This window comes from Temnothorax curvispinosus, unplaced genomic scaffold, assembly GCF_003070985.1.
Source record: "Temnothorax curvispinosus isolate PA1 unplaced genomic scaffold, ASM307098v1 QBEX01009456.1, whole genome shotgun sequence".
Classification (NCBI taxonomy): domain Eukaryota; kingdom Metazoa; phylum Arthropoda; class Insecta; order Hymenoptera; family Formicidae; genus Temnothorax; species Temnothorax curvispinosus.
In genome coordinates this window covers 1-21,812 of record NW_020219236.1, presented here as the reverse complement: position 1 = coordinate 21,812, position 21,812 = coordinate 1, and the positions used below count along the sequence as shown (strand labels likewise).

The following is a 21,812-nucleotide window of genomic DNA, read 5'->3' as shown; positions in this document are numbered from 1 at the left end:
ATAATTAACATTCAATTGAAGAACCATGGCGTATGATTTTAAGCCATACACGCTCTTGTTCAACTTTCGTAGATTGAATTACTTGTATGATCTCCCCGAGGATCTCCCCTTCGTGATGAGATTTACGTTATATAAAATACAGCATTGGTTTTGCATTATCTGTTGTGTTATCATAAAGATATTTAACTTGATACAATGGTGACCAATCAAATCAATATCAATCGTCTGCATAAATTATGTAGGTATATTAAAAGTGCGAAGGGTTATTGTGAAATTTCCCGAGTATGTGAGCGAGATATATTTGCATTTTTGATGCTCGTTCGCTAAATTAATAACTTAATTCTTTTATTTTCCCTAACATACAACTATTATTCATATATTGTTATAAACGAAAGATGTTATATTAAAGATATGATGTTTTCATATTAATTAGAAACACACATCCATGCACACATCGTATATTTTTAAAAGGACTGGATTTTCATCATAATTATAATTTTATTTTACGATAATTTAACATGCCTAGTTTTAATTATGATTTAATTGCAATTAATATATTTCACAATTCAAGAATTATATTAAACTAATGTGATTCTTGAATTGAAATGTATTAACTGCATTTAAATCATGTTTAAACCTCAATATGATTACTAAACTGAATTTATTTATTTATTACTTTTATTTATTCTGTTACTATTCATTTCTGTAAAATTCGCTTAAGCGCAGAATAAATGCACATTGTGTGTGATGGTGCATTCATAAACTTAAAAAAATATATATAAAATCTACTTGAAAAGCATTGGGAAAAAAACACGCCATGTACATCTTTGAAAACAGTAACAATCAAAATAATTATAAATTAATGGCATAAAACAAATAAAAAGGATATTAAATAAAGCAATAACCACTTTTCCAGCAGTGTCGCGTCAGAAACAAAATTAACATGATTCCGAGCACAACTCCGACTTAATTAGCGACTAATTCAAATGGCGGAACTGCTCGCGGCAAAGTCTCTAATTATATTATTCGTTCTCTCTCATTTAATTCTCTTTTTTCCATATGTCAAGCGACGAAACCTTAATTGACAATTCTGTTCGTTTGACGAGATAGTTGACGTCGTCGAGTTAATTGCCGGCTAAATTAATTGAAGTTCGCCCGGAATCGCTCTCGGGGAGTCGGGAAGCGAAAATCGAACGCCGACGGCCTCGCTGCCAACCGAAGGCAAACTTCGGCGCGCGAGGGGCTCCGATTTCCCTATACATTCTTTCGATTGCTCATTACTCCCGCGCCATTCAAATCGCCGCTTATCGCGTCGTTGCGTTCGGGGCTTGAGGATTCCGCGGCGGCTTTCCGCGGGAAGTCGCCGCTCGGTGGAATATTCCGGCAGAGGATACTAGGATATTCGACGGCGCCGCGGGCGAGGTTGACGGCGTGTCTGCCCTACGCCGGAAAATCAATCGAGAACCCCAGGTGGACACCGCGCGGCGCGGCGCGACTCGGCTACGTTCATGCCGTCGCGTGACCGCCACCGTCGCCGCCGCCGCCGCCGCCGCACGCCGCGCCGCGGTAGCGAGCGAGGGGAGCTGGGGAGCGCGATTGGGCGCCGGGCGCCGGGGCGTGCGAGAGGGAGACGACGGGCGGGGGGTGGGGAGCTTTGGCCGATGGCGGCTGTCAACTCGCACGGATCCCAGCCCTCGCACGCGCGGTACGCGACCGTCGTCGTCCACTCCCGGAGTTCCTCGCCTTTCGCCCGGGCCCGAAAATAGCCGGGCGCGCGCTCGCTCGCACGCACCAGCTCGCACGCTCGCGCTCGCTCGCATCCGCGCCGCGCACCGTTGAACGCGCGGCGGCACGGCACGATTTCACGAGGGCGCGCGACACTGCACGGCCCGCCACCAGCCTCTTATATGACATCGGGCAAGGAGACAATGGGGTAAGTCGAAGTGCCGGCTCCCCGCGGGGGCCGGCCCAAGAGGCAGTCGCCTAGTCGCCTTCCTTCCTTCCTCTCCTCCGCCCGTCTCTCTCTCGCCGACACCCGCCGATCCTTTTAAGGGTGTGCGAAGGTGGCCGCGTGTACCCGCCGCGCGGCGCGGTTACGACGGAATTAATCCTCTCCCTCCGCCCTCCGGAGGGTGTGTGCATCTGTATGCGTGTGTGTGTGTGCGCGCCGCGCCTGTCGCCGGCATCCCCGGTCGCGCGTGCACGCGCCGCGCACCGCTGCCTGCCTCTCTGCCTCTGCCGGGCCCCGCCGCTCCGAGTCCGAAGATGCGGAAGAAGACGACGACGACGACGAGTCTCTGTCCCCCCGCGTCGCGACGCAGCGCCGCGTCTCCCTACGCTGCGTATATTCCGTCTCTCCCCCCGCGCGCCTGACCGCCGGCCCGATTGACACTGATGCGGCGCGTATCCGGGTAATGGTATAATTATGTACCGAGAGCAGCCGGATATAATGTCAACCCTTTCCCTTCTTCCGCGAGAAACTGCGGGGGCTGAGGGCTGAGAACTTTCCGTTCTGCTCGCCCGACAGAAGAAGACCATTACCAGAACACGACAAAGATCTGGAACAGCGCTCGGAAGCTGAGAATTTTTTTTTTTTAAATACCCGCAATAGAATATTTTCCTACGCGGGATTATTTATGACGGCAATTGTGACGCGTCAACCCTTTTTTTCCTCCCGCCCGCGGCGACGTTTTTTTTTTATCTGAAAGTCACTCGGCGTTTATTAAATTATTGTCCTGTATCTCGTTTAAAAGAATTTGTTTCTTGAAAATCAAAAGCGATAAGAGTTTTATTAATAAAGTGATGTATTGTTTGATGAAACGTCGCTTTTCTATTTTACTTTGTTAAATAAACTTTGTTATATGAACTTTGTTAATATTTGAAATGTTAGATAACGTTGACTGTCCTTTTATTGATAGATTGATAGATATTGTCTCTCTTTCATCGCGAGTCCTGTTTTACACGCTTCCTTCCGCGTCACAAGTTTGCAACAATTCCGCGCCGTACATCTGTAAATATGCACTCGCGTTAACTGGGTCGGTTAAAAATAGATGCTTTGTGTCATATGTGTATGAAAGACCATGGATACGCACTCCCTTGACATTATTCATAATTGATTACAGTGAACAACCAATTTTCATGTGCAAAGCGCATGTGTTTCACATCGATCCCAAGACCAAGCGGTCTTGGGTACCGGCGTCATCGGCAGCAATATCGGTGTCGTTCTTTTACGATTCCACCAGGAGCTTATACAGAATAATCTCGATCGAAGGAACAAAGGTAATTTGAGAGCGACGCTCTTATCTAGAGAATAGAAACGGAAACGAACGTCTAAAATCACTTGTCTTCTCCTTTTCTCCAGCCTGTCATCAATAGCACAATTACCCCGAACATGACTTTCACCAAGACGTCGCAGAAATTCGGCCAGTGGTCGGACGTCAGGGCGAACACCGTGTACGGCTTGGGTTTCGCGTCCGAGGCCGAATTGGGAAAGGTTTGTGTCGCAGTCCCTTGAAGCCGTGATCAGACTGCGGATTGGGATTGAGATTGGATTGAAATTTCACCAATTAGAGCAAAGTTCACTAAACTTAGTTTTCTTTATTCTGATTGATTAAATTTCAATCCAATCTTAATCCCAATCCGTAGTCTGATATAATCTGCAAATCTTCGTGTATCACGCTCTCAGAGGAGATGTTCTTCGTTGACAGTTCATCGAGAAGTTTCACGAGGTGAAGGAAGCCACGAAGCTTGCCAGCGCCAAGCTGCAGTCCAACAGCTCTTCGGTCACGCCGGCCACCAGCGCGAACGTCAGCCCGATTACGTCCCGATCGGGTATGCCGTCGTCAGAGCAGGATCTCATAGATCCGCCCAATTCCTCGATGATTAACTCCAACGTGTCGTCGAACAACCAGAATCCGAATGCCAATATGATTTCCGCTCAGAACAGTGTATCTTCGGTAAGCAGCAGTCCTTTACCTGGTAGTTTTCAGAATAAACTGGACGACGAATTGAAAAACGCAGTCCATTCAAGATCACAGAGTGTTTCTCAGAGTACAGAAAGTCCGCAACATCAAGGGAAATCGGGGCAATTGAGCTCAACGCAAGGACAATCGGCTGAGGTGCAGCTCAAGTATGAAAACGACAGGCTGAAACTTGCTCTAGCTCAAAGTTCTGCTAATGCCAAGAAATGGGAGGTACGAATTCCGGAAGAATGTGTATTCTACTTTTATAGTTATATAAATAATGTTATAGATAATAAAATACTGTGACGTGTTATTACAGGTTGAATTGACTACCCTTAAAACTAACAATGCCAGATTGACGAGCGCGTTACAGGAGTCCACGGCTAATGTTGACGAATGGAAGAGGCAGCTGCAATTGTACAAAGAGGAAAATGCCAAAATAAAGCTTAAATACGCCGACTTGGAAGCTGGTAAGATCGCGGAAGGAAATAGCGAGGCACTGAGATTGAGAGTCGAAGCATTGGAAAGCGAGCTGAGAACGCGAAACGATGAAATCAAAGCTCTCACTATGGCCACCAAGAATAAGGATTTTGTGGTATGTACACGGAGCTTGCTGTGAAGCCTGATGATCGGTGTTCGCGTTCACGTTGACATTTCATCGAGTCATATTTGATTAACGAATATTTCTTTAATTATATTAATAACGAAATATTTCCTTTTTTTTTGTTTTGCAAGGCTCTACAAAAGGAGAATGCGGAACTCCGCGAGATGTTGAATGTAGTTCATGAACAATTAGAACTTGCGTTGAGTGCAAATAAAGTTCAAAAACAAAATTTGGATACGTTAAACGCCAGATTAGCTGGCTACATACAGGATTTGGTAACGGTACATCGAGAAATCACAAATACATTGCAAACCTAAGTTTGCACCATAGGGGAAACCTAAGAGTGCCTCTCTTAGGTCTTTTGTATTTACTGTAAGCGCGATGTACGAATGGACGATATAGATTAATAACAAAGAGAGAGAGAGAAGTTCTGAGAACAAAGAGAAAAATTGAGCAGAAAAATTATAGAATACTGAGATAATTGTCTCGAAAATAGTACACTACAGAAGAGATTGCTCCCTGAACATGTATTTAAATTGCATCGACCTGACCTGTTTAAAACTTTCTTTCTTTCTTTTTTTTTTTTTTTTAAAGGTAATTTTTGTGCCATAATCTTGCTATTGTTATACAGAATAGGACTCTGACTTTACCATCTGCTTTTTTTCCTTCTACACGGAGTATATATGATTTTAGAAACTACGAATCCAGTTGAGTTTGCACTTGATTCTGTTTCTAAAAGTTAATTGGTTTTCTTACCAGAGTTAAAACAGAAGTTTCCCGTGCTTTTCTTTTAAACAAAAGTTCTGGAGAATTTCAAGAAACCGACTTAATGCTCACCTCGATATTATTTTCCTAAACATTGCATCACGTGTAGAAAGTTTGTTGCATTATCCGCAGTCTGCGAGACGTGGTAATTACTTTCCTTACAACGGTTATTAGACTCTCATTCTGGAACATAGCAATAACTGTTCAGTTATTACTATGTAGACTTTTACTGTAGATATAGTAATAATAGTTATTACTACGGTCATAATTCGGTTATACTGTAGTACATTTATAATCGTGTTCTTATTTGTAATTCTCAGAAATTGAGAATTGAAAGAGAATTGTATACATATTTAACAAAATGTGAATACTATTAATGAAGTGCTGTTTCTCGACGAATTCACAAGTGACTTAATAGAAAACTGAATGAGAGTCTAGTGATTTAAGGAATATGAACTCAAACCACGTCACATGTCGACCAGATACTTATAGATACGGGTAAATAAGGGAGATATTTGAAAACACTGTGGGACACATTTAAATAATTTAAATATAATTACAATATAAAGTTTTCCGTGGTGTTTTTCAAGCTTCGGATAAGTACAAGAGCTTAAAGCTTTCTATTGTATTGAACGTTGTCTAAATTGTTTAAATCTGTTCCGAGTGTTGAAATGTTTAGTCTCTCTATGGATCATACAGGGTGTCTAAAAATATACAGTCAAACTTATATTAAAGTGGTCGAGCATGTGAAGAAAGTTTATATTGAATCTCCAAAAGTACTTCGTGAATGACTTACAAGAAGTTGACGGTTCCCTGCTCTGCAAAACTGCTCTTATCGCTTTCGTAATTCTTTAGACGTGTCCGGCTAATTCAGAAGCAAGCGTCAGATATTATTTACACTTCCGCTAACTGATTACATTTATTTAAGACATTAGAAAGCTCCAATAAACTTATATGAACTATAGCAGACAAATAAAGTGCTTGTATATATAGAAAAGAAATATGGACAATAAGAGTAATCAATTTCAAGCAATTTATATATAGGAACAAAGGAAAGAAATGTCATATTAATACCTTTTTTTATATTTCTTTTATGTATGTAATTACTTTTTCTAATCTACTTTAGATTAAATTTAATGTTTTATAATGATATGATAGTACAGTTTGTGTTACTTTTTTACTTTTCTACTACATATTCAATTTTAGAACAATTTTAGATGTAAGACGACAAAGACAAATACGAAATTTTTGCAATTTTTAGAAAATGTTTGCATAGCGTAGATTAACTAAGTGAACATAATAATGTCTTCTCTGGAATGTCGTTTAAGAATCGATGCTTCACAATATGTATAAGACCACCTTCGAATTTTATTGTGCAAAATGCTACTCATGTGTCTGACGATGTGCGCATCATATTTACCACATTGGTACATGAAACGGCATGTGTCTGTGATAATTTTCATCTTGATATTTTTCTATCTACGTTTTTTATATGTCTTTGCTCTGGATTGAACATTTATTTTGCACTTTTTTTTTTCATCAAATTCGGGTGTGAATTACATCTTGTGTGTAAAAAATTAATCGATTTTCCACAATATGCTAACGTTTGCTGGTACAATCTTTTTATGAAACATTTTATGTATAGCTTTTTCTGTCCATAGGTGGAAGATATTTCAGATGGTAAAGTTAGGTGTCCCACTCTGTAAAAGATGCATACAATTATTGTTGAATTTGTCGTATGCGAGCACCAGTCTTATGTATAAAATACAGTAGAACGACGACTGTCTCAAGTGCGTGTTTGTGAGAGAGATGTTTTCATAAGAGCGTTCATGCGAAATAATCCATCTGGATGAAAGAAAGCACAAGAAAGAAAAATAATATTCTTCCAACAAAAGATTAAGATATTTGGTATCGGTATGACAAATATAATACTGCTTCCCTGAACGCATTATCTAATATTAAAGTACGCATCCTCCGCCTCTCACACAACTACTGCGTTTCGATGCTAGCATATAATATATATATAGAGAGAAAATAATTTCAGGTTTCACGCATTTCCTCTCGATTGCAAATTCTCTGACCTGGACGACTCTGGTTAAAGAATCCGTAGATAAAAGAAAATGCAGTGAAGAACTTGAACGTTTTGTACATACATTTATTTCGATTTTTGAATCCTGCAGTACTCGTGCACCATGCCCCGTCGTAAAATTTATTATCCACGCTCGCTTATCAACACGATCGCATTAATTTTGCATCAGATCGTAATCGCATTTGGCGCTAGATCGTAATATATTTTAATTACAGAGATATTTGTTGTAGTTTACATCAAGCTTGAGACTGTACGACAGTACTGGAGGGTTTAAAGCAATGTTATATTTATCGACGGAATTATATACAATCTTGTTATTAGAGAGAGAATTTATGTTTTTAAGGAATATTATACATATATTTTTAAGTTTATATTAAACTATTTTACGGATATTATCTTTTATTATAAGATTCTTCGCTCGGATTCTTTTTTGTTATCTTTATTATACTTTGTATTTAATATGTATATTTATATTTAATGTTTTTTTTCTATTGGAATAATCGTTACTCATAATTCTCGTGTTAATTTATAATCTCGGATAATCGACGTTTTACTGTACAATGTAGGGATAGTTTGATTTTCCATGACATGTACCGAAGTTAAATGATTGCCGCGTGAACGCGCGCATTAATAATTAAGTGATTAATATATGCGCACTTACGTATTGAGCCCATCGGAGAAAATGTGTAGTAATTTTATGTCGCGTCTTGGCCGCAGATTTGTATACTCTTTTGCAGTTCGTTTTTATATAGAAATTTATGTTAAATGCATGTTTGTTATATTTTTTATCGTACGAATATCAGAACACATATGATTATTATTATTGTTGGCTGAAAGAGCATTACTATTGTCATTGCTATTGCCGCTACTTCTACTATTGCGATCATGATACTATTATTAAGTCACTCTCTTAATCTACTATTACTATCGCTCAAATCTCTTTCTCTGTATACATCTATTATTGATAACTTCATTATATATTATTGCGAGTGGCATTGTCGTTAGAGATATTTTAATTACCGGTATTGCAAATATATTGTATTAATTGCGCCTGCAAAAATGTTTAATAGTTAGATACATAAAACATATCAAGAACGTCACACGATTAGCATAACATGCGTTTCTCGAATTCTTCCTTTTCTTTCTTATTTTTACTCCCATATAACAGATCACCAGTTACCCGTGAACATAATTAACAACGTCTACGCATTTAATGTTAATAACATTTAGTAAAATCCCGATTATATAGCAAAATTAATTAATTTTATTGTATGTTATATTCGTATTGTTCCTGCACACAATTTCTCTTTATTATCATTTATGGGGATCTAGAATGTCTGATACGCACTGTATAGAACCGTTAATAATAAACGGCTTTGATTGTACAAGGTGGTTATTAGCGATACAGTCAGATAATTTTATTTGAAAAAAAATTAAAAATGCAGACTGAAAATTTTCTGCACGAAGCTTGGTCCAGAAAGTTTTTCCGAATCTAAAATTGGGAAATTAGTAAGTAGTTTCTTCTGTTTTAAGTTTGCAGGTTTCACCGGTATTGTGCCATTAACTAGACAAATTAATTTTAATAATAATTATAAAAAAAAACATGAATAAATATGTAATATTCTGTTTGAAAGAATTGTCTTGATATTTTACAAATAACATTCTCTTTTAATTAATCTTTGCTATTTTTTAGTTGAAAAAATGTTGAATTTATTCATTCATATTTTGATTGCTTCAGAAAAACGATAAAGACAACTAAAAAGAACTAATAAAATAACTGAAAAGAACTTGCTTATACAAATATACATGTACAATTGAGATTTGAGGATTAGATAGTCGCTTTATATGACTTTCCTCGACATTTTCGTTACGGGAAAATCTATTTCAAGTCCGTCGATGTTGAAATCCAAGATTGTATATCGCAGAACACCTTGTATAGTCGAAAGATAGGTGATAAGTAAGATAGGATCGTACGTGTATGATTCGAAAATGTGTGTAAGATGATTCCTTTGCTACGCACAACCCGGAATCGTCAATCAAGATCTGTTCTGATGTATTTGACGAAGGCTTTTCAGTACTGTATGTTAAATTTTTCTTTTATAAATCCTTATACGGTATGTTGAAAATATACATTTTACTGTTAAGACGATGTATCATATTCTGCAAAAATGTGAGAAATTCATTATCGGGTTTTCATCATTCATAATTACGGATGATTACAGCATTCAGCTCGTGCGTTATTCGCTGTACTGTAATTGTATAGCGCGGAAAACGTGTAAGGGAACGATTTTCGCACAAGGAGTCTGAATAACGAGAGATCTCTCAAAGTGGTAAAGGTGATAAACCTAGACAAATTTTTAGTAGATAATTTAGAGAGTAAGACAGGTGCAGATGTGCTAGGAAAAAAGCACTTTTTACCGAAAAAGTGTTGAGATGAATTTTAATTTGAGGAATTGGAAACGGAAGCCTCGCTTGCCATATGTAATCTTAATAAAACATTTTCAGACGGCTTTTCGATGTTTTCCTTTTACTATAAGCCATGAGTTCCACATGCTAACTCTTAATTAATACGACAATTAGTTCTTTTCCGCGATAACACTTTTTATCCGCGATATTAAAAAATATTACAATAACGATCGAGATCTTACAAGAACATCGTTCTGCAATACATTCCCTTTATTTTTTAACGTACCCGATTCATCAATGCAAAAGTTTACTTCTCGTAGATACGGTAGATACTCTTAAATAATAATCCTTGTATTGGATACTGGATGCTATTGTAGAATCATCGAATTCCTATGGAATGCGTCATGGAAATCTGATTACAGCGTTGAGTGAATAAATTTATAAGTATGCATGTTAGCAGCATGGCGTCATGCATGCAACACAGATATACAAAACTCTCTCTTTTATATATATATATATATATATATATATATATATATATAATATATATATATATTATTATATATATACATTTAATATTATTATATATATACATTTAATACTACTTTATTACTTAATAGTACTAAAGCCGATAGTAATTAAAGTTTAAAGATAAAATTATATTAAAAATTCGCTTGAAAGCAATCGGTTTTTTGTAATTTTGGACACTTGTCATTTGTCGGTTTGGCATAACTGATACTTTGTTAAAAACACAGTCACTTTAAACTATTATAATAACGCCTCGATATATTACAATACGTTTATTTATAGTTTAGTCTCATTCTGCGGTTCACAGGAAAACGCGTGACTTCCGCGGCACTCCGTGATGCGTGCCGATTCCGTCACGCATTCTACGTGCAAAAGAACGTCACGATTTGTTCTCATTGAGTCAAGGATTATGAATCACGTATAGTTCGTGAGTAACATCCATTACGATTCGAGATGAAAGGAATACGTAATAAATGATACATTCTGAGTTTCATGTAACTGCACCGGCAAAATACTTCACATATAAGCTTTTATCCATATTTGCTTTTCTCTTATTTAGAAAAGAACGACAAAGATAACAATCAAGATGATCTTACGTAAAATAATAAGTTAAAAGTCAAAACGAAATTCTCTCTCCCAAGTTGTTTCAAGCTGTATGACACATAAAATGATTCAAGCTTTATAACATATTCTTCAATTAATAAGAAATATAAGGAATATCTTTACGCATGGTACGATTAAAATCTTAACACACAGTTATACATAATTAAAATCATGATACATGCAATTAAATAAAATCGTGACCCTTATAAATCCTTTTCAACATACAATTCCAATATTTTTTACTAATTGTAGATACAAAGGTTCTCCAAGAGCTTTGTAAAATTTATATCTATCCAAAGTTAAAGATGAACATAATGAACAACTCTATGTTACAAAACTTCAATATACAAATCACCATACTATTGTCAAATCATCATGTAGCGACTATTGTTGCCTCTCCAATTTGTGCAGATCATTAAAATTAGAGATAATTTGTAAATCAGTAATGAGATATAATTCAGTAATCAATATAATAGTCGAGTGATGTAATACATCCGGCTTTTTGGTATCTTATATACATTGTTTTCATTATAGTCTTATCGATCTCATATATGGCATCAGTCCGACAGTTCATTCGCCATCTCTTGGCTCGCTACAGGATATTCCGTTCTCCACGTCACTACTCGGTGCTACGTCGACAACCCCACCAACACACATTCTCTCACTCTCTCTCTCCTCAATGCTGTCTTTAATATCGCCGCTGTCTGCCCGTTCCCACACCCAGTTAGTGAAGCATTCGCATTCGTGTAGAAGATTGCGACGAAGTATTCTGAAAGCCGGCATCCTGCGCAAATTGTAAGTGAAGTTATAAGTTCTAACGCAAGTGAAAATTATTTAAAATAAATCATGATCTGAACAGCCGGCACTTAAACTGTTACTAAAGTTAACATAAAATTATTTAAAAAATAATTTTAAGAGATTAATATGCTATTATAAATAGGCATAATCAGTTTGCATCGATACGACTGTTGTTTGTGACTTCCATTACATAGCTGACCATGATTGACTATAAGTTGTATCAGCATATTAATCATGTGTTATGTATGTCGCTTGACCTCAATAATCTTGGCCTGTCAAATTCTAAATGTGATTTAAATGTAATCAATGATTTATCATGCAACCTCTGTTGAGATACTGACAGCTTAGTTCAGCAATAAAATGAATAAACAGATTACTCATTTTCCCACAATCAATTATATATCATCAAAATTCGATAAAGCTTGACATCAACAATTTTAAGACAGCCTTGGGAGAATTATAGACAGCGTTTATTTCTTTTACGAGATATAATACAATTAAAGTTTGCTGAATTATTTAATCATCGTTATTTCACAAACAATTAAAAACTAATATTGAAAACTTTTTCGGGCATATATTGAATTACTTTTTTTCAAAAGCATATCATGCATTTATATTCTTCTCTGAGCAAGAGAACGGTCATTAAGTTCGCGTGAATCATTGTGGGAACCAGAGAGTGAATAAGAAACAAAAGTCACACCGTACTTCCGTCATCATTGTCAATTATATTAATGGACGACGTATATAAGTATGTATCTTATACTTTAAGCTTTTCCCGTTAAGACACGTAATCATCATTAATATTTCGCGTTGCGAGACCAGCCATCAGTGTAATGAGTCGAACAATCGGGGTCGATTTCATGCTTCTTCCATTAGAAGCATTCATCCACTTTCTACCGTCGTAGTGTCTCGAAAGCGATGGCTTTGGCAAGGACTGCTTTTTCGACGCGCATATACCCAACGCTGAAAAATTATAAGTTATTGCGGTCAATGTCGAATTATTGTTGGGAAAAAAAGAGCAGAATACCGCAAGCGGATTGAAATCAATTCCGTTAATTGGACATTATCATCAATAATTTAACTAATTTGTTACGCGTATCCATTACTCAATACTTAAGAGAATAAGAGAAGCACAAGTAATATTAAAATTCACGGCTTGATAGCTCGAATAATTAGGAGCTATTCGCGGCGGTGTTTCGCATTTAAAGACCACGTGAGAGTCACGGACCGGTACCGGTCTAATCCGCGCTGTGTCATCCAATTCCGGGTTTCATCCGGCAAAAAATACCGAACCGTCGACCGGTGCCTTCATAGTCGACACGATACGAACGCGTATTCGCCCCACCAGCGAATTCCTTTCCTCTTCTCTCTGCTGCTTCTCGACGGAAGAGGCTCTCAGCGACGGAGAACGCTGGGTGCGGGCCGTTAGTTAGTCGGCCATCAGAACCGGTACCGTTCCCCGGAAAGAGCGTCGCCGTCGGAAAAGGTAAAGCAAGCCACACCCTGGAGTGTCACTTCGCCGGTATCCGATCGATATGATCCTGCGGTATATATCCTGCAAAATAGCGTGTTCACTTCGTCATTTAAAATCAAAGTGATACAACAGATTCTCAATAATCATGTAGCAACAGGCGAATGGATAGCGGGGTGTTACTCGATGACATCATCGTCACGAACGTGAGGCGTATCTGAAACGAGTCAAGGACGCAAGCACCGCGTCGCCGGATCGCGTGTTTGCACTTACATTAACCGTGACAGATGAGAATTATCATCGCAGAGCGTCGCTTTCCTAATGACAATTACGACTTTCACGTTACAATAAAGCGCCGCTATTATAACGCAAAGAATTTTACTACAAAATAATTCACGTTTTCTACAGTTCTCTTGGATACCAGTATTAATGAATAATTAATAATCTAATATCTAGAGATCAGAAAGTTGAAAAGTTTAAGGAAAGGCTATCAAAATCATCTATCTAAAGTTTAACAATAAAATCTTTGCTCCCGAAATTAGTCATCAATGAATAATTAATTCTGGATTCTTAATTTCTCACTTGATATAAAATACATAGCTGACATATTAAAAATGATTTCAGATAACCAGCAAGATGGCAGCTAGCCAGTATTATCATGTACAGGTAATTTATATGTTAATATCTCATAGCATCGCAATAAACAGTCTCACAATAGTGGCTGAGCAAGATAAATGACTCATCTCGTTATTTCCATACAGTTTTAATCTCTTATATCCATCAAACATTCTAAACGAATGACTTTTATAACTTCTGTAGCGTGTTTTTAAAGTCAGAAAGAGAAAGAATGTCCAATCGAATTATTGCTAACGACACGAAAAATCGACGTCAACTGATCAAAAAATAAAGTTATGTATAAATCTTGCTAAGAATGAGTCATTCATCGATACGTTAATGTTAAAAACGACCGCGTCACTACTTCTCTTTAAAGTTAGCGTTAAATGCGTAATTTAAGAAAAGCGAGTTTAAAAATACTTTTCTTACGTTATTAAGTTGAAAAGATTTGTCATATTCGCCAAATAAGGTTGAAAATAAACTTTCAGTGAAATCGAAGCAGAATTGTTTCGCCACAGGCTTATTCTGTTGTATTTCCGAGATTTTCTATTAACTATTTAAGATATGACTGGATAGAAAAACGACAAGTCTTTCCAACTGAATAAGTATACCTATAGATATAAAAAAAAAAAGATTAAATAAATTATATAAATTGTCTAATTCTAATGCGCTAATTAATTTGAGTATACTAATTAGTGAGCTCGATATACATTTAATATCATTCATTGTGAGAGTATCCATCGTTTTGAGACTAAAAATGCTTCCAGTGCACGCCCACCGTGTATCCGGCCGATCCTTTCGATCCCGAGGCAGATGCCAGCCTCCTACGAGCTGCGATGAAGGGTTTCGGGACTGACGAGCAGGCCATCATCGACGTCTTGGCTCATCGCGGCATCGTGCAGCGATTGGAGATCGCCGACAAATTCAAGACAATGTACGGCAAGGATCTAATCTCCGAGCTGAAGTCTGAGTTGGCCGGAAACTTTGAGAAAGCCATCCTGGCTCTAATGACGCCTCTTCCCGAGTATTATGCCAAGGAGTTGCACGAAGCTATTTCCGGTATGGGTACCGATGAGGGTGCGCTCATCGAGGTCCTCGCGTCTCTGAGCAACTACGGCATCAAGACGATATCGGCCGTTTACAAGGATCGTAAGTTTCGATGCAGCATATCTTCCAAGATCGATCTTGCCTCCAATTTACAGCCTTTCTGCATAGGACAGATATTTCATTTAAAAAAACGCACTGTATTTTATTTTCTAGTTCCGATCGATTCTAAACTACGTAGTTTGTAAATATATTCTTGATTTATTTCCCTAGTGTACGATAACGAGCTGGAAGACGACCTCAAGAGCGATACCTCCGGTTATTTCAAGAGACTTTTGGTGTCGTTGTGTTGTGTGAGTAACAGTTAGAAGATAATATATGTAACTCCGCGCAATTGTCCAGTCAGACAATTTCTGTAATTTTTTGATCAACAATCAGGCCAGCAGAAACGAAAGTCCTGACGTCGATGAGGAGGCCGCGCGTGAGGACGCCGAGAGGCTCCTTGCCGCTGGTGAGGGACAGTGGGGTACCGACGAGAGCACTTTCAACGCAATCCTCATTACCAAGAGTTTTCCGCAATTGCGAAGAATCTTCAAGGAATACGAACGTCTTGCCGGACACACCTTGCAGCACGCTATCAAGCGAGAATTCTCTGGTTCTGTTGAAGACGGCTACTTAGCTGTAGGTAAGAAATCAAATAGATTAAATACAATCGATATGATTGACTCATTATTCCTTATATTCAGTAAGTTATTCCTTACCTCTATTAATCGTGCCGTTTCTTTTCTTTTTTTTACACGCATTCACTTATCTATTGCTCTATAACTGAAACTGGCCTTCTTTTAGTGAAATGCGCCTGCGACAAGACGGCTTATTTCGCGGAAAGACTGTACAAAGCTATGCGTGGGATGGGCACGACCGATTCAACGTTGATACGCATCATTGTGGCGCGATCGGAGATCGACCTCGGTGACATTAAGGATACTTATGAGAGACTTTACGGAAAGTCCCTTGCGGCAGCCATCGATGTAAGTGAAACACTTCTATACTTCCTGAAACAGTAATAATTTTATGCTAATTATTACTCTGGCCGTTCCGTTTGCTCCTTTTATCGCATTTTATTTATAATTGTGTTCTTATTTCCGCAGCAGTAAAGTTAATAAAAGACAGAAAAATGCAATAACATAATACAAATAAACATATATAAAATAATATTAATAAAGATACAAGTCTAAACAGAATCTTTTTAATGACAAATTCTTAGGTGAAATTCAAACAATTTCTTTCCGTAATTCAAATTTTATCGAAAATGTTTAGACTCAATTTAACTCCAGCGCTTAAATTCTACGGCTTTTACTCATTCACTTAATACAGTAATGCTTTATCTCCACTCAAGGTGTTAAATTATGCATTCACATCATAATTCTCTCTTTTATACTTATACGCATTCGCAGTCGCTAAACTACAATAAAATAATAATAATCTGTTAACTCACATATACACTGTATATCTATCAGCACCATATAACTTTCCATAAATTTCAGGACGACTGTTCAGGCGACTACAAGAGACTCTTGCTTACCCTTCTCGGATGAAAATATTTCAATCGTGCAACAGACCCTTTTATTGAAAATTACTTCGCGGAGATTGTATAGCGCTTCGTTATATTCTGCAAAGATCTTGGTTTATTTAATTCCTTATGTTACGCTGGTTGTTAATGGTGAATATGGTTTTACTCGTGTTATTTATGTTTTGCGCTTGTTCGGAGTGACGCAACGTGTGTAAAACGAGTTATAAATAGGAAACGTGTACAACGCAACGTGTACACGGATTTCTGCGAAGATCGAGTGAAAATAGATCTGATTGGCAAATTATATACTAGTATAAATTAAGTGTGATTATTAATTTAAACGAAAATTCGTCTCTCACTGTACTAATTACATTAATCGGTTCATCCATCTCTGACTGCATGCATGCTTGTATTTAGTTGTATGTATACATAAATACATGAACGTCACGATTTGCCTTGAGTTGATGTTAGCTTTTAATTTTCCTACATTCTTTTTTGCATTTACAGGACGACTGCGGCGACGACTTTAAGCGGCTTCTGATCGCGCTATTGAATTAATGAGCTCGAGAAGAATTATTTTCGTTACTAAGAACTCAGACATATTTAACACTAAATGTTAATAATCCGAAAGCATGCAAATGTAACGCATACATTTATTTGCAATAAACGTATACATTCGCAAATATTATGTCCTCGGCTCATTTTACTGATAATATGCAACAATATCTTTGTTTTCTTTTCCAGGACGATTGCGCCGCCGAGTGGAAAAGATTATTGATAGCAATGTTGAATTAAGAATAGCTATAATTGCGCGAGATAAATGTAACACAGGGAAAAATAATATTTGAAACCAATGGAGTATAATGTACAAAACATTTTTAATACATAATCAATTATTCAATTAGTAATATGCATTTCAGATCTATAATATTACAATGTAATGTGAAATACAATGTAATGTTTACAATTAAATTTTCAAATATAATTATAGCTTTGCTTTACTTACACGAACACATAGACGTATATATACTTTTCCAAATGCATATAAATGCAATAAAAAACATTCTGAACCTTTGGTCCATTAATCAAAACTTAATCATTATGACATAGCATGAAAATAAAAGAAACTTATATTACTTAGATTGTCTTTGAAATAAATTTGATGTTACGTTACTTAGTTTATATGAAGATTCACTGTTCGGTACATTATTCACACCATGACTACACTGGGTAGTGTATCTTCTGTCATTTTAAATGGTGACAACTTATTTTCTATATATTCTATTTTCTTACGTAATTCAGCTTGGATGCAACCTAATTTTATTTTAGAAATTGTAAGTTTCATTATCCTTCCTGTAATCTCGAAGCATGCGTGAAAGTCATCGGATTTATAGTTTATATCGTAAATACGCAAGCAAACTTCAACGTCCAGCGCGTCTACAATGTCTTCTCCGAAGCAAATAGGCGGTGGATTTCGAGCTAAAAAAATTTATATTCTGTTCATTAAAATACGACACTGCACACATTTCGCTTGTAATCACAAATGTTACCTGAAACTGTCTCGTTATAAACCGTAAAGTTGTTATAAGTCACTGTGAGCGAGACTCCATAGTCGTTCTCTAAATAAGTTGCATTTATGCATACTGTATCAACATTGAAATATATTAGTATTAAGTAATTATTATAGTTTGTAGTACGGATTACAAGTAATTATATACTCACACTTTCCGTCCATAGAGATTGCATCCCATTCTAAATGCTTACAGCATCCACAGTTATGTTTAATGCATTTGCAACCATTATCATACGTTTTCATATTATATTCACCTAAAAAATATTTATATATTTAAATACTTACACATATATATGCATTTCTTATACTGGCATTTTATACGTTTAACAAAAATTTACCGGTAAGAAATTTCGATATAATTAACACATTAGTTAGAGAATTATAATTATGCATTAAATAGAAATTTTCAAAGTATAGTAATATAGTCTATTTTTCTCATATTACACAGAATTACAAGGTTTCGAGTTAAATGCAGCATAAAATATCCAGATAGCAAAACGTCTGTCATATTTACGAAATATGTCCGTAAAGTGACGAGCGTTGCGCAATAATATATAAAGCTAGCTGTGTCCGTAAATGCTCAGCAATAATATTGAATTTGTTTCAAACAACAGTTTATTCAATATTTGTCATTTTTCCAGCAATAGTTTTCGCCCGGAGGCTTTGTTCATGTACAGTCTACATATTATTGGTAGAAATAATTTACATATTGTTGCTGCAAACAGCAATAAAATTTACATATTTTTGCTGCAAAAATACCATAAATACGAATCCTAGACGAGCTACGATTCATGTTTACGCAATGTGTGTGGCAACAATACATAAATATTGTTTTCAGCAATATACGTTTGCATGACTTCGCACACTTACGTTTTGCTATCGGGGTAATAATGTATAAAAATATCCCGTAGACACATATTCTAAAACGTTATCAAAGAAAGTATATTTAATAAATACTGTTCGTCCCGATGAGGTCCAATACGTTCGATTCCAACGACGTTATCGCATCTTGACCCGTCGCTTCTTCCGCAACTCCGGCGAAGAATAACATTCCGATAAAGGCAACGCTCGTAATATCGAAGCAACGTAATCGTCCCATATTTACTTTTTAGCTCTGTTTAGTCCTAATACTTGATGTCAAATCTCGTCAGAGATATCGCGTTTCGTAATATAATAACTTCTGAATAACTGCAATGTCCTCCTCTGCTTTTCCCTCTCGATTGTGAATTGTTGTGAATCTCCGCCCTCCGGCGAACTGCGATAAGTGCGAACTGTACGACTTTTGTTTTCTGCTGATGCTGCGCGAAATACGAACGGGCGAGCAAGGATAAATTCTTGAATTCTTCCGCTCCCCTCCAACCCGGAAGAAATGGCCGCGTTCAGCAGACACATCTGTTGCACAACTGTTAAGTCCGTCTTATCAACATTCTGGTTGATTGGTCGGTTCTAAAAGTAAGAGCCAATCACGTTCGACCGCTACTGAGCGGCTTGGTCTGCTGAACGCGACCAATAATACCAGGGAGCCGGAGCAGTCTCGTCCATAGAATGCAGTAAGCATTAGACGCGCGTTTTGAGTATTTCTGTACCCTGCTTTAGAAAGAGAAAGGAAGTTCCGATTAAACTCGAATAAAATTTGAACTTGGCATCTACTACGTTTACGCGAGCGTTATTTCTGTAGTAACTTACGATAATTCCTTCGCGTAAATGGGATTTTGTAGTAACTTACGATAATTTACTCCGCGTAAACGAGTGAATTATCGTAATTAAGTTACTAATACAGAAGTAATCGCGCTCGCATATGTACATACGTAGTAGTAGAGAGGAAATAAAGGCACGATATATATAATTCGATGCTATTAGGCTGCGTTCCCACTATACGCGTCGCGCGTCGCGTCGTCTGTCGTTTACCAATCAAAACATCCCATTTTATTACATTACTTGTGACGGGATGTTTAGATTGGTTAACGCAACGCGCGTATAGTGGGAACGCAGCCTAAGGCCTGTTCGTCTTTTCTCCTTTTCTCTCCAACATGAAAAGAAAAAAAGGAAAGATGAACCGTGTAAGAGACGTAGCTTTGAAAACGAACAGAGGCCTAAAAATTAAACGGCTGTCCTTTTTTGTGCACTTAAAATGCAACAGACGTATAATTAAGACGTCAAAAAATACAAAAGTTTAACAATTTAAATCTGTTATCAATCAGTTTCCATTCGATACAATAAGTTTCTGGAATTTACGATCTACAATGCAATTACTTTTTACGTAATACGTTTTTGCGTAATATCACGCATTTCTTTTGTAAAACGAGCGAGCAAGAACGACGGAGAGCGAATGAGGAGCGCGCGATGGGAGAAAAGAGAGAGAAGGAGCGAATAAAGGGGGAGCGACAGCGGGACAGAACGAATCGCGGGAATCGCCGTCGTTCGCGATTGAATCCGCAATTGCCCATGTGACGCGCGCAGAACGTAGAGATCAAATTATGAGAGATCGGAGGGCGGAGGCAGAGCGCGAGTCTGCATCAGCAACAACAGCAACATCGGCATCAGCATCAGCGGGGCCGACTATTGAAAAGACTATTGATAGCAATGTTGAATTAAGAGTAGCTGTAATTGCGCGAAATAATTATAACACAGGGAAAAATAATATTTGAAACCAATGGAGTATAATGTACAAAACATTTTTAATACATAATCAATTATTCAATTAGTAACGTGTATTTCAGATCTATCAGATTACAATGTAATGTTTACAATTACATTTTGAAATATAATTATAGCTTATTTGCTTACACGAATAACACATGCATACACTTTACTCTTTCAAATGGGTATATATAAAAAACATTGAACCTTATTTGGTCTATTAATCAAAACTTAATCATTATGATATGGCATGAAAATAAAAGAAACTTATATTACTTAGATTGTCTTTGAAATAAATTTCATTTTACGTTACTTTTATACTAGAAAGATTCACTTTAAATGGTGACAACTTATTTTTTATCTCACATGATTCAGTTTGGATGCAACCTAATTTTATTTTAGAAATTGTAGAAATAAGTTTCATTAGCCTTCCTGTAATCCCGAAGCATATCTGACATTTATGTTTATACCGTAAATATCAATATGCAAGCAAACTTCAACGTCTACCGCGTCTATAATGTCCCCTCTGAAGCAAATAGGCGGTGGATATAGAGCTAAAAAAATTTATATTTTGTTTATTGAAATACGACACTACACACATCTCGCTTGTAATCAAATGTTACCTGAAACTGTCTTGTTATCATAAATCGTAAAGTTGTCATATGTCATTGAGAGCGAGATCCCGTCGTTCTCTAAATAAGTTGTATTTGCGCATACTGTATCAACAGTGAAATATATTAGTATAAAGTAATAATTATAGTTTATAGTACGGATTACAAGTAATTATATACTCACCCTTTCCGTACATAGAGATTGCATCCCATTCTAAACGCTTACAGCATTCACAGTTATGTTTAATGCATTTACAATCATCATTATACGCTCCCATATTATATTCACCTAGAAAATATTTATATATTTTTACTTACACATATATAAGCATTTTTTTATACTGACATTTTATACATTTAACGAACATTTACCGGCAAGAAATTTAAATATGATTTACACATTAGTTGGAGAATTATAATTATGCATTAAGTAGAAATTTGCGAAGTATAGTAATATAGCCTATTTTTCTCATATTACACAGAATTACAAGCTTTCGAGTTAAATACAGTATAAAATATTCAGATAGCAAAAC

The 21,812-nt window shown here is 36.9% G+C and overlaps 5 protein-coding genes across 12 annotated transcripts in view; 3 read left to right on the top strand and 2 right to left on the bottom strand.

The window, feature by feature from the left end:
• The window catches only part of LOC112459046 (peptide-N(4)-(N-acetyl-beta-glucosaminyl)asparagine amidase), a 2,546-nt gene extending 2,469 nt beyond the window's left edge, over positions 1-77 (top strand). The window contains exon 7 of the mRNA XM_025022940.1: positions 73-77. Coding sequence (XP_024878708.1) covers positions 73-77 — 5 coding nt within the window. The remainder of the gene's footprint in view (positions 1-72) is intronic.
• Positions 78-1,824: 1,747 nt separating this feature from the next.
• LOC112459051 (homer protein homolog 2) lies at positions 1,825-7,823 on the top strand. 3 transcript variants are annotated; one of them, XM_025022950.1, is made up of 7 exons: positions 1,825-1,933; positions 3,123-3,279; positions 3,362-3,493; positions 3,708-3,956; positions 4,050-4,193; positions 4,282-4,557; positions 4,698-7,823. In XM_025022950.1, the coding sequence occupies exons 1-7, from the start codon at positions 1,908-1,910 to the stop codon at positions 4,881-4,883; spliced, it is 1,170 nt and encodes a 389-aa protein (XP_024878718.1). In that variant the 5' UTR covers positions 1,825-1,907; the 3' UTR covers positions 4,884-7,823. The 3 variants fall into 3 exon arrangements, with proteins under 3 accessions (XP_024878718.1, XP_024878715.1, XP_024878717.1); XM_025022947.1 differs by having other exon boundaries at positions 3,708-4,193; XM_025022949.1 differs by lacking the exon at positions 1,825-1,933 and adding an exon at positions 2,269-2,411 and having other exon boundaries at positions 3,708-4,193.
• Positions 7,824-11,610: 3,787 nt separating this feature from the next.
• LOC112459048 (annexin B9-like) lies at positions 11,611-17,440 on the top strand. Of its 6 annotated transcripts, none has more exons than XR_003041266.1 (8): positions 11,612-11,752; positions 13,851-13,892; positions 14,609-14,990; positions 15,159-15,238; positions 15,324-15,570; positions 15,732-15,913; positions 16,430-16,605; positions 17,200-17,440. XR_003041266.1 is itself a non-coding variant. In XM_025022944.1 (7 exons), exons 2-7 carry the CDS (start codon positions 13,863-13,865, stop codon positions 17,248-17,250), a joined length of 972 nt encoding a protein of 323 aa, XP_024878712.1. In that variant the 5' UTR covers positions 11,611-11,752; positions 13,851-13,862; the 3' UTR covers positions 17,251-17,440. The 6 variants fall into 6 exon arrangements, 4 of the variants coding, with proteins under 4 accessions (XP_024878712.1, XP_024878713.1, XP_024878710.1 ...); XR_003041267.1 differs by lacking the exon at positions 17,200-17,440 and adding an exon at positions 16,963-17,143; XM_025022944.1 differs by lacking the exon at positions 16,430-16,605 and having other exon boundaries at positions 11,611-11,752.
• A 114-nt stretch (positions 17,441-17,554) lies between these two features.
• Positions 17,555-19,337, bottom strand: LOC112459050. Its single transcript, XM_025022946.1, has 4 exons — positions 18,986-19,337; positions 18,178-18,282; positions 18,006-18,098; positions 17,555-17,934 (listed from the first exon to the last, which is right to left on the bottom strand). Exons 1-4 carry the CDS (start codon positions 19,125-19,127, stop codon positions 17,666-17,668), a joined length of 609 nt encoding a protein of 202 aa, XP_024878714.1. The 5' UTR covers positions 19,128-19,337; the 3' UTR covers positions 17,555-17,665.
• Positions 19,338-20,590: 1,253 nt separating this feature from the next.
• Positions 20,591-21,563, bottom strand: LOC112459043. Its single transcript, XM_025022935.1, has 3 exons — positions 21,464-21,563; positions 21,292-21,384; positions 20,591-21,222 (listed from the first exon to the last, which is right to left on the bottom strand). The coding sequence occupies exons 1-3, from the start codon at positions 21,555-21,557 to the stop codon at positions 21,092-21,094; spliced, it is 318 nt and encodes a 105-aa protein (XP_024878703.1). The 5' UTR covers positions 21,558-21,563; the 3' UTR covers positions 20,591-21,091.
• Positions 21,564-21,812: the final 249 nt, after the last annotated feature.

Coding starts and splice junctions, on each gene's coding strand:
- LOC112459043 (XM_025022935.1), bottom strand. CDS start 21,557: ATGGGAGCGTATAATGATGATTGTAAATGCATTAAACATAACTGTGAA. Junction 21,385..21,463: donor AATCTCTATGTACGGAAAGG/GTGAGTATATAA, acceptor CTGTTGATACAG/TATGCGCAAATACAACTTAT. Junction 21,223..21,291: donor TGATAACAAGACAGTTTCAG/GTAACATTTGAT, acceptor AAATTTTTTTAG/CTCTATATCCACCGCCTATT.
- LOC112459051 (XM_025022947.1), top strand. CDS start 1,908: ATGACATCGGGCAAGGAGACAATGGG. Junction 1,934..3,122: donor TCGGGCAAGGAGACAATGGG/GTAAGTCGAAGT, acceptor AATTGATTACAG/TGAACAACCAATTTTCATGT. Junction 4,194..4,281: donor CTAATGCCAAGAAATGGGAG/GTACGAATTCCG, acceptor GTGTTATTACAG/GTTGAATTGACTACCCTTAA.
- LOC112459048 (XM_025022944.1), top strand. CDS start 13,863: ATGGCAGCTAGCCAGTATTATCATGTACAG. Junction 13,893..14,608: donor GCCAGTATTATCATGTACAG/GTAATTTATATG, acceptor AAATGCTTCCAG/TGCACGCCCACCGTGTATCC. Junction 15,914..17,199: donor CCCTTGCGGCAGCCATCGAT/GTAAGTGAAACA, acceptor TTTCTTTTCCAG/GACGATTGCGCCGCCGAGTG.
- LOC112459050 (XM_025022946.1), bottom strand. CDS start 19,127: ATGGGACGATTACGTTGCTTCGATATTACGAGCGTTGCCTTTATCGGA. Junction 18,099..18,177: donor AATCTCTATGGACGGAAAGT/GTGAGTATATAA, acceptor ATGTTGATACAG/TATGCATAAATGCAACTTAT. Junction 17,935..18,005: donor TTATAACGAGACAGTTTCAG/GTAACATTTGTG, acceptor AAATTTTTTTAG/CTCGAAATCCACCGCCTATT.